Raw genomic sequence first — 13,429 nt, forward strand, 5'->3', positions numbered from 1 at the left:
AACGATGTAATGTTGTTAGTCATGACACAATATTACAATTTTTACATTTAAATAGACAATTTAATGTCTAGAATTATTACATAAAATCTAAATAAAGTAATGAAAAAAATTATATATATAATAAGTGTATATAATATTTTTAGAATAATTTATTTTTAGAAAAAATAAAAACTTGTGTTAATGTTGTGCACATATTGAAATGTAAATGAACATGGAAATAATAAGTGCTTTCTAGTTAGTTAATTTAATAAATGAATATTAAATTTAAAAATATTAAATATTTAAACAATTTATGCAGGTATAGCGTTTCATTTTGAGGTAGACCACTATTCTGAACTTGAGGGGCAAATATTATTATTGAATTTTGTATTATAAAGGCATTTTTAAATGAAAAATATAAATTATTTTCTACATATTTGCCAATCTCAAGCACAGATTTCTCCATAGCTAATTTATTGTATATCTTGATAATTGATTGTTATAATTATTTAAAACGAAGACGTAATCGATTATTCTTAATTTTTATCGGTTACAATAATGATTTTTCATCATGGTAGTTTTAAACACTTGTAGATCTATTACATTTAGCAGTATTTACCCCAACCATTGATATTTTGTACACAATAACTAAAATTATTAGTTCTTTAAAGAGTATATACTAAAAATCATCTATTCCTCCATCAAGTACTCCAGATTTCACTTTATCTAACACTTTATTGACAAATTCTGTTGAGTGATTGGCTATCTTTACTTCTGATAACAAAAAAATATATTAATATTATTGATAAAATGTTATAAATAAATATTTCATTAATATAGATACTCACTGGTTGCATTTTTACAAACTTTTTCCATTTGCCGGGTAAGTTCTTCTTGAGCCTCAAGATTAGTTTCAGACAATTTAACAGATAATATTTGTTTTGCTTGTACTATACCATGTATAAGTCTCTCTAGAATTTAAAAAATAGAATCTTATACATTAAATAATATTATATAATTAATAATCAATCATGATTATTCCTTACTTTATATAGTGACTAAAAATTGAAATCTTAAATAATTAATTTTTTAGTTTATTTAATTATTCCAATGCTTTTTTCAGAAATAATAATTTGATGACAGTTATGATTTCAACATGCATGTTATTTATAATACCATTATTATTCAAAATATATTACATCATACAATTTTTATTAGTATAATTACATAGCATTTACATTATTTTAATTGTTAAATTCTTTTATTAATAAGAAATACATTAATAAGATATAATTCTATACATGAATTTCTTTTTTAATTTTATAATTCTTTTTAAATTTAACTTAAATTTGAAATCAATAATTTTAAACAGATGCCATTTTAAAATTAAAAAAAGTGTTTTGTATTTTTGAATATTTAACTCGAAAGTATTATAGATTTAATTAAAACATAATAGAAAATTTTTATTTTAATTTTTAATATAATTGAAAATAAATAAGTTTGGAGAATTTTCAATTGCAATATACTTTGTTTTTGATAATAAATATAAATTTTTAACGCATTTATAAATTTTCAATTATTTTAGTTTGGTAATCAATATATATTTATTTATATCATGTAACTTATTACAAGAATATTGAGAATGTTGTACAGAATTCCATATTTGATGTACTACCACAACTATTTATTTAAAACAAATTTTTTAAAAATTGCTATACATGGACGAAATTAATATATAATATTATGAAATATAAAGCAAAGTTTATTTAAAAACAAATAATTTGAAACAATTAAGTTTCTAAGTAATAGAAAATATTGAACAGATAATTACTGATTGTTCTTGTTGATTTATTTATAATAATAATATCAAGACATTTTTTATCGCGTCATTAATTGTTTGTAAGAAAATTGCAAGGACAGCAGTAATTGGAATAGATATAAAACAAAAAATAATGAGAATGGCTTAACTGTATTTGGTGATAAATCTTAGATGAAATGAGGCTTTTCATCTCTTTTTGGCATAATAACAATAATTGGATGGAATACTGGAAAAGTAATTGATAAAAATATAGAATCTAAATATTTCAATAATTATACATTTTTTAATTAAAAACATGAATATTAAGTTAATCATATAAAACTAAAGTCGACATAGTAGTAGAAATTCTGTACAATATAAAGTATATATTACATTAAATCTATTGATTCTATTTGAATTTGTGAAAGTATTTAAAATATGAATGCTTACAGAAATTAAATTTTTATTTTGGAAATTGGAATAAAAACGTTTGAAAGAAAATGAAAATTAACCAACAAACATTAATAATTTTTATATTAATTATTGATTGGTATTTCATTAAAATAATTTGTTTGGAAGATATGAAATAAAAAATGAGAAACTTAGCTTAATGCAATTATTTGGTCATACATCAACAACAATGTTTAGCAAAATAAATACTTTGAATATGATTGTACTTCATCAGTGTAAATATATGATGAACAAGTTTTAAGATTGCAAATTTTATTATATAACTATTACATCTATAAAAGTGAATACTTACAATATCTCTAAGATTTATTTCTCAATACAATAAATTAAAAGCAAAAGGAATCAAGGTAGAGTCAAATATGGTTCAAATGTTACAAACTAAAGATTAAAAAGATTCGACTGAACTCAGATTACTTAAAACTTGAAATACATTTTTTCAAATAAATCTTAATTAGTAGTTTTTAAAAACTAATATTTTAAATAACATTTTCTAAAACATAAATTTTTTGTTTGATTATTTTTCATTTATAATTTTTATAAAATTCAATTTTTTCATTAAAAATGAAAATGAATTCATTAAAATATATATAGAAATATATAAAAATCTTCAATATTTTTAGTGTATTTAAGAAAATGTAAAAATTGCTAGCATATCTTCATCTGATAAAAAAACCCAACATTTTTACAAATCTTTTTTTATATAGATTGAATTACCAACTAATAATTAACATTTTATAATACATAATAAAGTATATTACACAATATTAATATATATAAATATTTTTATAAATAACGAAAAATTTAAATATGTATAAATATATTATGTATTTATTAAATATTACAAATTCAATTATAATATATATATATATATAGCTTATTTTATTTAAATATATCATAAAGTAAAATTATTAATAAAAACTCGTTAATTTTAAAAGTATTAAAAATCATGATTGTCTATAAAATATATATAAATGAATTCATAAGAAAAATAGAATTAAATTAAAGCAAAGGGAATCAATAGAATATTACTCAACTGTGTTCTTGTTCTAGACCATGAAGTTTAATTTTATTTGCTTCATGTTGTGCCTTTTTCTTTAATCTGCAAGCTCGTGAAGCCAATTTATTCTTTTCTTTACGTGTCTTAGGTCGCACTGGAAAGGGCAGCTCAGAAACTGGTGTCATATCATTAATAATTCGCGACAGCTTGTCCAACTCCTTGCCTATACTATGTAGTTTGCGTGGATTTGGCGTTAAATCATTACCATCACCCTTTCTTGCTTTACCACTGTGCTTAATACCTCGCAATGCACATTGTGGACTGAAGACTGGATCTGTTGCCTCGTTTAGCACATGTGGATTTTCAAGGCGAGCTCGAGCAACTAATCTTTGACCCTTTGGTCCTTTTGCTTGTACATTGTATTGCCAAAAATATTTTTCCTTTTTTTGCTTATCTTTCGAAGGCGATTCACCTGATACTCTTCCACCTGCTATATGATCCTCATTATCACTTCCTCCAGATTCTGGAAACAATTGAGATTAGATTCATATTATTTTTCATCCTTAAAATTATATATATCTGCTTTATAATAGACCACAAATAAATCTTATAATTAAGTAAGTTATCAAATGAAATAAATCATGTTAAATATTAGAAATATTCAAATAGCTTCTATTTATATTTTTTGAAATTCATAAATGTTAAATGTAATAATTCAAATTTACTATTAAAAAAATTACTATAAAAAAATTTAAAGTAATAATTTTAAGCAGAATATTAGTCAATTTTTTATAATAGATTAAAAATAATATTGATACTTAATAATTATCGTGATAAATCAGTCATTTATCTTTTAAATTATATTTCTTCTTATAAATCCTTAAAACATTTTATTTACCATTTAATATTTATCATTTAATATCATTACCATTATCACTACTGTAATCATCATAGTGGTCACTATCATCATCACTATCCTCATAACCTTCATCATGACTGAGTGGATCAAGATGACCAAGAGGATTGGGGCTAAGTGCACCTCCAGTACTCAAACTACTTGTTGATCCAGCCTCTCCTAAACCAAGGCTTCCGGTACTTAACAGATGTTGTCTTGGTTCTCTGTTAGCCCAAATCTGTTCAAGACCCATAGATTGTGTCGGAGCTGACATTGACAGTCTTGAAATCTTATGTTTCATAGATGATGCACCACCTATTTCCATCTGATTTTGCATTGGAATATTTTGACCAATTTCACCTTTTCTTAACAAAAGTTCATGAAGTGTGGATTGTAAAATAGGTCTTATAGCTGGATGTGGAGAAGTTGAGGAGCTAGCTGTAGAACTACCTATTGAATAAAAATTATTATTTAACAATTTTTTTTTAACTGTTGTAATGAATTAATTTAAAGTAAATTTAACAATTTACATAATACACAGTACAATTTACATTAAAAAAATTATCAAATACAGAACCTGCTATATTACTGGTATTAGGACTTGGAAATGCTGGTTGACTGACAGTTTCTGTTGGATCAATGATACCTGTGAGACTGTTAAGGCCAAAAACAGAGGTACTAGCAAGTTGAGAACAGGTTCGATATACCTGCATTTGTTGTGGAAAGCTGCTAGGAGCAAAATTTCCAGAACTTACAGTCAAAAGTGAACTATTAGCAGGAAGTAGGTCAATGGTTCCTGCAGGAGTTGTTCGCATTGGTTGCATATTTTCATCAGGAAGAAGCAGATCATCAAAATTCAAATCACCAAGTAAGGTATCTTCATTTGCATTAAGTTCAGCTAAAGTTGGACCTTGAATGAGGTCTGCTTTATCAACCTGAAATATGTCATCATCATCCATTCTAAAAGAAAGTAATGGATCTAAGGATTCCTGGAGTTCAAGTGGATCTCCTGGACGACCACTACCCCAAATAGCTGGATTGGCTAATGGCGATGGTGAGAATTGATCATAGGCTGACCTAGCTCCTCTATGACCACCCGGAATAGGTACCGAGGCTGAAGATGGACCCATTTCCTGTGGTTCAGGCTGTGCTGAATCACCCATAATACTTATAATTTAACTGTACCAAACCATGATTTTAATATATAAGAAACAGATGTTTATTCTATGATAGAGCTATGAAGTAGACACGTGATTGAATCAATGATTACAGCCGTTGAGAGATCAATGTCAGATAAATTCAGACAAAATATATATAGAAACCAATTTAAAATTACGAATAAATGTACAAACCGTTTTGTCAGTTATGACTGTAATTCATGCATGTCTTATTTTTAGTTAAGATAAACTGCCAGTGCAAATCTATTTTTTATTGCGGACGGGGTTGCGCAGGTGCAACGTATTTATCTTAAAACCCTGCTTCCGACGTTTTTTTTTTCTTTAATGCTATTAACTACTTTAATATATCTCACCTTGAAAGCGAAATTCACTTGCATAATAATTTGATTAATCATTTATTTTGAACAAAGCATAAACTAATACTAACAACTTTTGCTTTCCATTTTATCTATTGTTCAGATATCATTAAATGACGCCAAACCACTAAATTTGACAGGTACTTTACAATTTTACAATCTGTCTGCATATATCAGTCAACTAAATAAATTTTCTAACAGTTCACATCTGATTACATTATAAATCATATTATCTGCACTACTTCGAATTTAAATAAGTTAATGATAATTAACAGTGACATATTATCGATTTATTTTGTCAATTGTCAAAATTTGTCCACACTAATATTACCAATGAATGTACATTCTTCTTTAATGACGAGCCTCAAGGCCAATTGTTTATATACGTATTTATTGAGCACATTTCTATTGCGCACGCGTAATCTGTGAAACAGCAAATTTATTCGGATAAATAAGAACTGTGTTGATTTTTCTAATTCAATAATTTAAATTATTGATTTAAAATAAACAAGATACTATAAAATCAATATTAAGTTTTTTTATAATCTAAATATTGCATTTAAATGTTTTATTTTAGGTTCTGATAAAAAATTATATATGTTTTATTTTTATCAGTCCGCTCACGTGCGATATTCACGCTCCCATACAGACATACCCAGCCAAATTTATTTAATTTAATAATAAATTTATATATTGTCATTTCAAAAATAAAAAATGTATTTAAAAAATACATTAAAATTAACTAAATTATATTGTTATTTTAATTATTTATTTTAAATGCCACTTAAGAATAAATATATTATTTTTTCTTTATTTTTTTATTCATTTTTGAAAATAAAATTTTAATGAAATATATATCATATTTATTTATCCTAAAATTTAAATAATTATTTAAAAACTATAAATTCATACATTTTCAGGCAAAATATAAATTTGTTTTTTTTTTAATTGAAAATGAGTAATATTAGTTTTTCAAATGATTAAATTAGTTTTAAGCAGCATTGGTGTCATTCGAGTGATGAAAAAATCTATTCATAACCACTTTACTACCATTAAATTAAATGCATCTATATTTTAGGAAGACAATTTTATTATTTCATAGATGCTTTTTTTAAATAAATACTTTTGACAACAGAAACTTTCAATTCAAAATAATTTATAAATAACATGTTTTTACAAACATTATATAATTTATTATACATTCAATTTACTTATTAAGAAAACATGACCATTATACAATGTTTTCTTTACTGCCAAAAAACAATTACAATTTTGTTTTAAACATATGTTTAACCTTTTGTAAAATATTCTACAATAATATTCCAAAATTCAAAGTAACAATTAAATTTCTTATTAAAAAATTTTTTTTAGAAATAGTCTTTATAAATTTGTAAGCGTTTCATGTAATTGTAATATTATAATTAAAATTGATCTTCACTATTAGATTATAGAAAATTAAAATATCTACAAAGTTTATTGAAGTCTGGAAAGGTTTAAAATAATTAGGAAGTTGATTTAATATTTACAATCACAAGTTTCATAATATTGTAGAAATATATATTTATTATTTAACACATAAATAAAATACATTAAACAATTAAACTAACCAATATTACTTTATCTTCATGAAATGGTGTCTTCAGTATGTACATGAGTTGAATAACTGTTTACAAGAATTAAATGTAAAAATATTCAGCATCAATAGTAAATATAAGCAATCTGCATCTTACGGTTCTATTATTATAATGTTTAGTTTCATTATCTTTTCATGATTGTTGCTAACATTAATTCTTTTAATAGCTTAATCACAATTATTTTGGATCAAATAAACATATCAAAATAGATATATGATACAATGAGAATTATATAAGTAATCAGTAGAAAATTATATTTCTACTGATTATAATCATAGATTTATCAAATACACAACACAATTTCATTTTATTTAATATCTATGGTAAAACAAGTAGGTTATACATAATTTGATTTTGATTAAAAGAAATGCTTTTTACATATTAATATTCAATATATAAAATATTGTGTACCTTATATATTTTTTTATATTATATATTTATTATATATATGTATTTTTAATTTTATTATTATATAATAATAATTAAAATAGATTTTTCATACGATAGAAATTCTTTTATAATCATATTGTGTTATCAAATACTTACAATATTAAATTAACAAAAAAATTATTAAAAAGTCAGAAAAATACAGAGAGAATATCACATATTTTTAAAAAAATTAAAGATTCTTTTTATTTTTTTTTAATATTAAACTTAAATATCTAAATATAATTATTTACCTTAAAAAATTTAAATCATGTATAGTAAAAAAAAATGTTCTTAATATTGTTGCAATATATAATATAGGTTATATGATAATTATTTACATGATATAAATTTTGTACAAATTACAAAACTTGTCATTTAAAACATTAAATGTATATTTAAAATATTATAGGAAGTAGTTTGTACCTGTAATATCAATTATTTCCAATAATTGGTACAATTCATTTGCAGCAATGACCAGAGTAATCTATGATAAAAAACATATTTTTATGGTAAAATTTATAATTATAAAATTTCTTTTTTTTTATATAGTGATAGTATATATTTTATAAACTGCCAATATAAAATAAAATATATACAATATTATTTATTTACATATTGTAAAGTTGAGAAAGGGTATAAATATATAGGTGTAATTTAATAAGTAAAAACTTATTTAAGAATTAAAAATATACTAGATACATAAATTTAATATAATTTTCAAAATTTATTTAAATAAAAATGTTTTTAAGAATTAATCATAGTCAATTGAAAAATCTAAATTAAATTTTAGGTTCTAATTTTTTGAAAGTGTTAAAAATAATTTTCATTTAATTTTATGTCAACCATTAAATAAATATGAAAATTAAACTTTTTTGAATAAAAATTCATGTATAGTAAAAAAAAGAAAAGATAAATCCATATACTTCCCTTAGTGAAAAATATCAATTTTTAATATTTGATGAATCTTTCAGGTAAAAATTTAACGCTTATAACATAATTTATTTATCAATTAAAAATTATATTGAGATTTTTATATACAAATGGAATTAACTTAATTTATATATTAATAAAATTTAAATATTTATATTGTCACTACTTTACTTTAAGCTAATGTACAACTTGAGGTTAAATTTTTCATTGATATGAAATTATCCATATAACAGAAATGATAACTTTTATAGATTCGATAGCCTTATAGATCTTTCGAAAATAAAAAATGATCCTAAAAAATAAAGTTATCTAGTTAACATCAAACAATAAAAAATTATAGAAAATTCAAATGCTCGTAATACAAGAAATTAAAAAAAATATTAAAATCCTTTTATTGTAAAATCAATATGAATTATAGGTTATTATTATGAATAATATTAATATTGAAATTTATTTTACAATATAATTTTTATGTAAAATTGTATAGTTTTATAAATTAAGAAGTTTAATATTATAATGAATCATTATTCTTTTATTGAAAAATTGAATAAAATTAAAAATAGTTATTTTGATAGAAACAATTATATGTAAATTTGATTTTTCATAATAAATTATTAATTAATAACATTTTTTTAATTTTGTAATAAATTATAGCTAGTTTGTTGGAAACATAGCACATTTTCTTATAAGAGTAAATTTAAAGAATTGAAAATTTATTAGTATAAGCATAATTTAAATGAATTATTTAATTTATTAAAATATTATATTATTATAATAAACAAATAAAATTATTATATGAATAGAATTCATTGAAAAAAATATTTGTTTATAACATTTTTATGTGACATATACAATAATAAAAGAACAAAAGAAAATTAATATATAGAATATTACCGAATGAAATGATTACCGAAATATTACCGAATGATTGACTGAAGGTCAAAATTTTGATTTGTTATATTAAAGAATTATAATTGAAAATATTTTGTTGTTTTTAAATTGAATAATTGAATATTTTTATTATTTATACTTTAAATATATTTAATTAAATAATGTATTTTAAATATATTATGTTTTGCAAAAAGTAAATAAATATTTTAAAGCAAATAAGTTAAATTAATTTTTTAAAACATTGTTTAACTTTAAAAAAATATACTTATATAGAAAAAAAATTATATTGTCAAGTAAAGTTATCAATTAGTAGCCTTTGCGAAGCCATTACGTTTAGCAGATCATTTTCAAATATGTAGTTTTTGTTCTTTATTGTATTTGACTTTCAAAGCTTACTTTAAACATAAAATGTGTATATATATTTCATTGTGTTGTTATTTAATACGTACATATCGTAGCAGTTCAGAATATATTATTTCATGTAGCAAATATTACATATTTTTTCGCATAACCTTATAATATTATTTTATTTTACTTAAAAATGTATTTAGCGTATTTAGATTTGTAAGAATATTAAACCCCTTTTCAATTGACTAAATGTAAATTTATTTATTAAAAAACAGAAACTTTTACATATTCATGGTCTGATAATATAGTGTAGACTCATGATAAATATAGTGTAAACGATTGAAAAATATAATATATATACAGTTATAAGAGTATATGAAAACAATACCGAAACTTTTATCAATGTAATACGGTTACAGTACTAGCAGAATTCGCAAAAAAACCACAAAAGACTGTCAACAATTGAAAATGCTCTTTATAATATAGTTATAATATCTCTATATAAATTAATGAAATGATTGAACTATATCTATCCTTGCAGCTTATAAAACTTATAAAAGACGATAGAGGAAAGGAAGGAATTTATTTTATTTAATACACGCAATTTAGTACATTTAATAATTCAACACATAAAATAATAATTTAATACACGCAAAGGAACTTTGAAGTGTATTAAAAACAAAGATTTATTAATATTAATATTTTTAAATCTTTAATTCTGAATATGTTCAACAATTCTGAATTGTTCATATTATTAAAATATAATAATTATCTAATAAAAAGTTTTGTATTTGAAAATATGAACGTATTATGATTTTTTGTAAATCATTAATTTGAATAAATTATAAAATTTAACATGTTATTTAGGAATTAATAATATTATTCTATTGGAATAGTATGTTATTATTTGCATTTATAGTTCTTTCAATTATGTTCAAATATATATAATTCATGCATATAATTATATTTTTAATTAAACAGCGAAAAGAAGTGGTAAGAATATAAGTATAATTACTTTCATTATATAATACTAATTCTTCTGAAGTGCATACTATCACTAAGAAATATGATTTACGTTTATTGAATATATATTTTAATTATTTATAAAAAAAATTTATTTAATATAGGTATTTGTTCGGGATTGAAGCAACTTCTAAGACCGTGATCATCGACATCACTAGTCTCTAGATCTCTCAAGTTTCTGTAAACACTTGGGCCGAGAGTTTTTCATATACTTGTTATGTTTTTCTTTCAAATGGCTCACAATGCTTATATAGTCTTCGATTAATAACGTCGCTTAGAATTTTCTAAGTCTAGTCTCTAGTCTCTAGTCTCTAGTCTCGCTCTTTAGCAGTGAAATTCTTGCAGTGAACTCACGCAGTAAAAATCTCTCAGCAGCGTCACCACGGAACTTACAAACCATCAGTTTTGTGCGTGTATTCAACAGGTTTGTACGCTCACGGTAGATTTCTCCATCAATCGGTTATCAATTATTATAATTCTACACAGCAATCACATTACGCCATATATCAGTCAGTCAGTTTTACTCATTATACGTATATAATTCAGTCAGACTCGGCAACAATAACCTAGTAAGCCAAATATAGTGAAGCCAATACATTTAATAAAAGTTTAGTGAGTTATAGTTCAAGCAGTCAATAGTGCTGATTGCATTCCAAAAACGATCACGAAATATGAAGTGTATTATCTGCGCACTGATTACAGAATTCGGTAATACACATAAATTTCTGTGAAGTTAATTAAATGAGAAACCATTTATTGAAAGCACTTACGCGCTTTGAGTTAAACTGCGAATGCACCAGCCGCAATAGGCATTGATTGAAGGCGCGAGCGCGCCAGCCGTCACGAACATTGCACGAAGTAGTACTACTTATATACGACCGCTTACTTTCAGTGTAACCATTTACCATCAAGCGCACTAGGTCAGGGATCAGAAGATTTAAAACCTCCTAGCCTTGCATGTGGTGCATGCTAACATCACGTGACAACTACCGCCGAACTGCAAGATGTTACAGATTCACAACACTATCTTAGAATCATACTTATTGTGTAGTCTGTAAAATAAAGGGGAAAACAGCAAGATACGCAAACCTGTTAATTATTGAATAAATACGCTAACCCTTCCAGTTGCCTCCCACCGAATACCTGGAAGTTTTTAGTCCAATCCTAAACAGTGTTTGTTATAATTATATGCAACAAGAGAATGGTATAATAATTTTCAAAATTCTATTACAACTTACAATATATTTATATCGTGTGTATATCAAAATATAATATAATTATACTATCAATCTTGTGATTGACTCTATAATTTATTTGTTGATCTATTTATCTACTTATATATTTAATCAACAGCATATATTAAATATAATTTTAATTCTATTGCCTCGATGGAATAGAAATACAAGGTGTAAATACAAAATTTATTACACTGCAGAATGGAAATATATGGCGAATGAAAATATTAGGCTTGGTATTCTTAAAAATGGAAGTAGATACAGTATATCGTAGATGTATTACCGTGGAAGCCTAACATTTTTTAAATATCAATACATTATTCGTTAAAAACGTTATTCTATTGCGAGTCTGCTTTAAGTAATTTATTTTAAGATAAATAAGCTGATGAAATGAAAACATCACAGTAGAAAAGAGAAATATGGGACATCTGTTTTATGTAGCTAATTATATATATATATATATATATATATATATGCATGTATATTTACGCATTTATTGTTTGCTTTTTATTGACCAACTGACTGAAAATTCCTTAATTTTTTTTCTAATAGTTTAATTGGTGCATTAATTTTTAGTACGATAGTATGTAATAGTTTATATTATATTAGCTTTTATTAAAGTTTATGAAATATATATTAATATTAATAAATGGTAAAGAATAAGAGAAGTGAATATTTGCATTATAAAATATTAATTTCATTTGTAAAATAGATATTAAATATGATTAGATTCCTAGATAACATTATAAATAAGTTATAAATATTAAGTTACAATAGTAAGAATTTCTAAGTTACATAAATAGCAATAACATAACTATTGACATTGTTCTAATAACGTAGTTACCCTTGAAACACAGAAATAGAATATGGTGATTTATTTTGTTTGTATTTTATTTTTAAATGATAGAATTTGGCATTAGTGTCATTAATATGGTTTTTACAATTTTTTATTTTCTACATTTTCGAATATGCTTTATTTACTTCTCACAATGTATTTACATTTTGTGTCTATTGATTACTCATTTCCACTCATAAGGAATCATAGAGAATTCAATTCTTCTATTCTCTTGTGATCTGATGAGGATTTATATTAAATCCATGAATGGAAGATTATAATTTTTGAATTTTCAAAATTTTAATTACATAATATTTTGTGTATTCAAATATTTAATCTAAATAAGATTCTTTAGCAGGGTAAACATGTATAAAATTATTTAGTGTAGTATAATATGATTTGGAATTTTATTTAAAATGTGATACTAATA

The 13,429-nt window shown here is 23.2% G+C and overlaps 1 protein-coding gene across 2 annotated transcripts; it reads right to left on the minus strand.

The window, feature by feature from the left end:
• Window positions 1–230: 230 nt before the first annotated feature.
• REPTOR (repressed by TOR) lies at window positions 231–5,362 on the minus strand. Of its 2 annotated transcripts, XM_011497691.1 has the most exons (5): window positions 4,718–5,362; window positions 4,174–4,590; window positions 3,283–3,768; window positions 828–950; window positions 231–753 (listed from the first exon to the last, which is right to left on the minus strand). In XM_011497691.1, the coding sequence occupies exons 1-5, from the start codon at window positions 5,301–5,303 to the stop codon at window positions 659–661; spliced, it is 1,707 nt and encodes a 568-aa protein (XP_011495993.1). In that variant the 5' UTR covers window positions 5,304–5,362; the 3' UTR covers window positions 231–658. The 2 variants fall into 2 exon arrangements, with proteins under 2 accessions (XP_011495993.1, XP_011495994.1); XM_011497692.1 differs by lacking the exons at window positions 231–753; window positions 828–950 and adding an exon at window positions 1,893–2,024.
• Between the last annotated feature and the right edge of the window lie 8,067 nt (window positions 5,363–13,429).

The sequence above is a fragment of the Ceratosolen solmsi genome, unplaced genomic scaffold (genome assembly GCF_000503995.2).
Source record: "Ceratosolen solmsi marchali unplaced genomic scaffold, CerSol_1.0 scaffold47, whole genome shotgun sequence".
Taxonomy (NCBI): domain Eukaryota; kingdom Metazoa; phylum Arthropoda; class Insecta; order Hymenoptera; family Agaonidae; genus Ceratosolen; species Ceratosolen solmsi.

Coding starts and splice junctions, on each gene's coding strand:
- REPTOR (XM_011497691.1), bottom strand. CDS start 5,303: ATGGGTGATTCAGCACAGCCTGAACCACAGGAAATGGGTCCATCTTCA. Junction 4,591..4,717: donor TAATACCAGTAATATAGCAG/GTTCTGTATTTG, acceptor TTTATTCAATAG/GTAGTTCTACAGCTAGCTCC. Junction 3,769..4,173: donor TGATTACAGTAGTGATAATG/GTAATGATATTA, acceptor AATTGTTTCCAG/AATCTGGAGGAAGTGATAAT.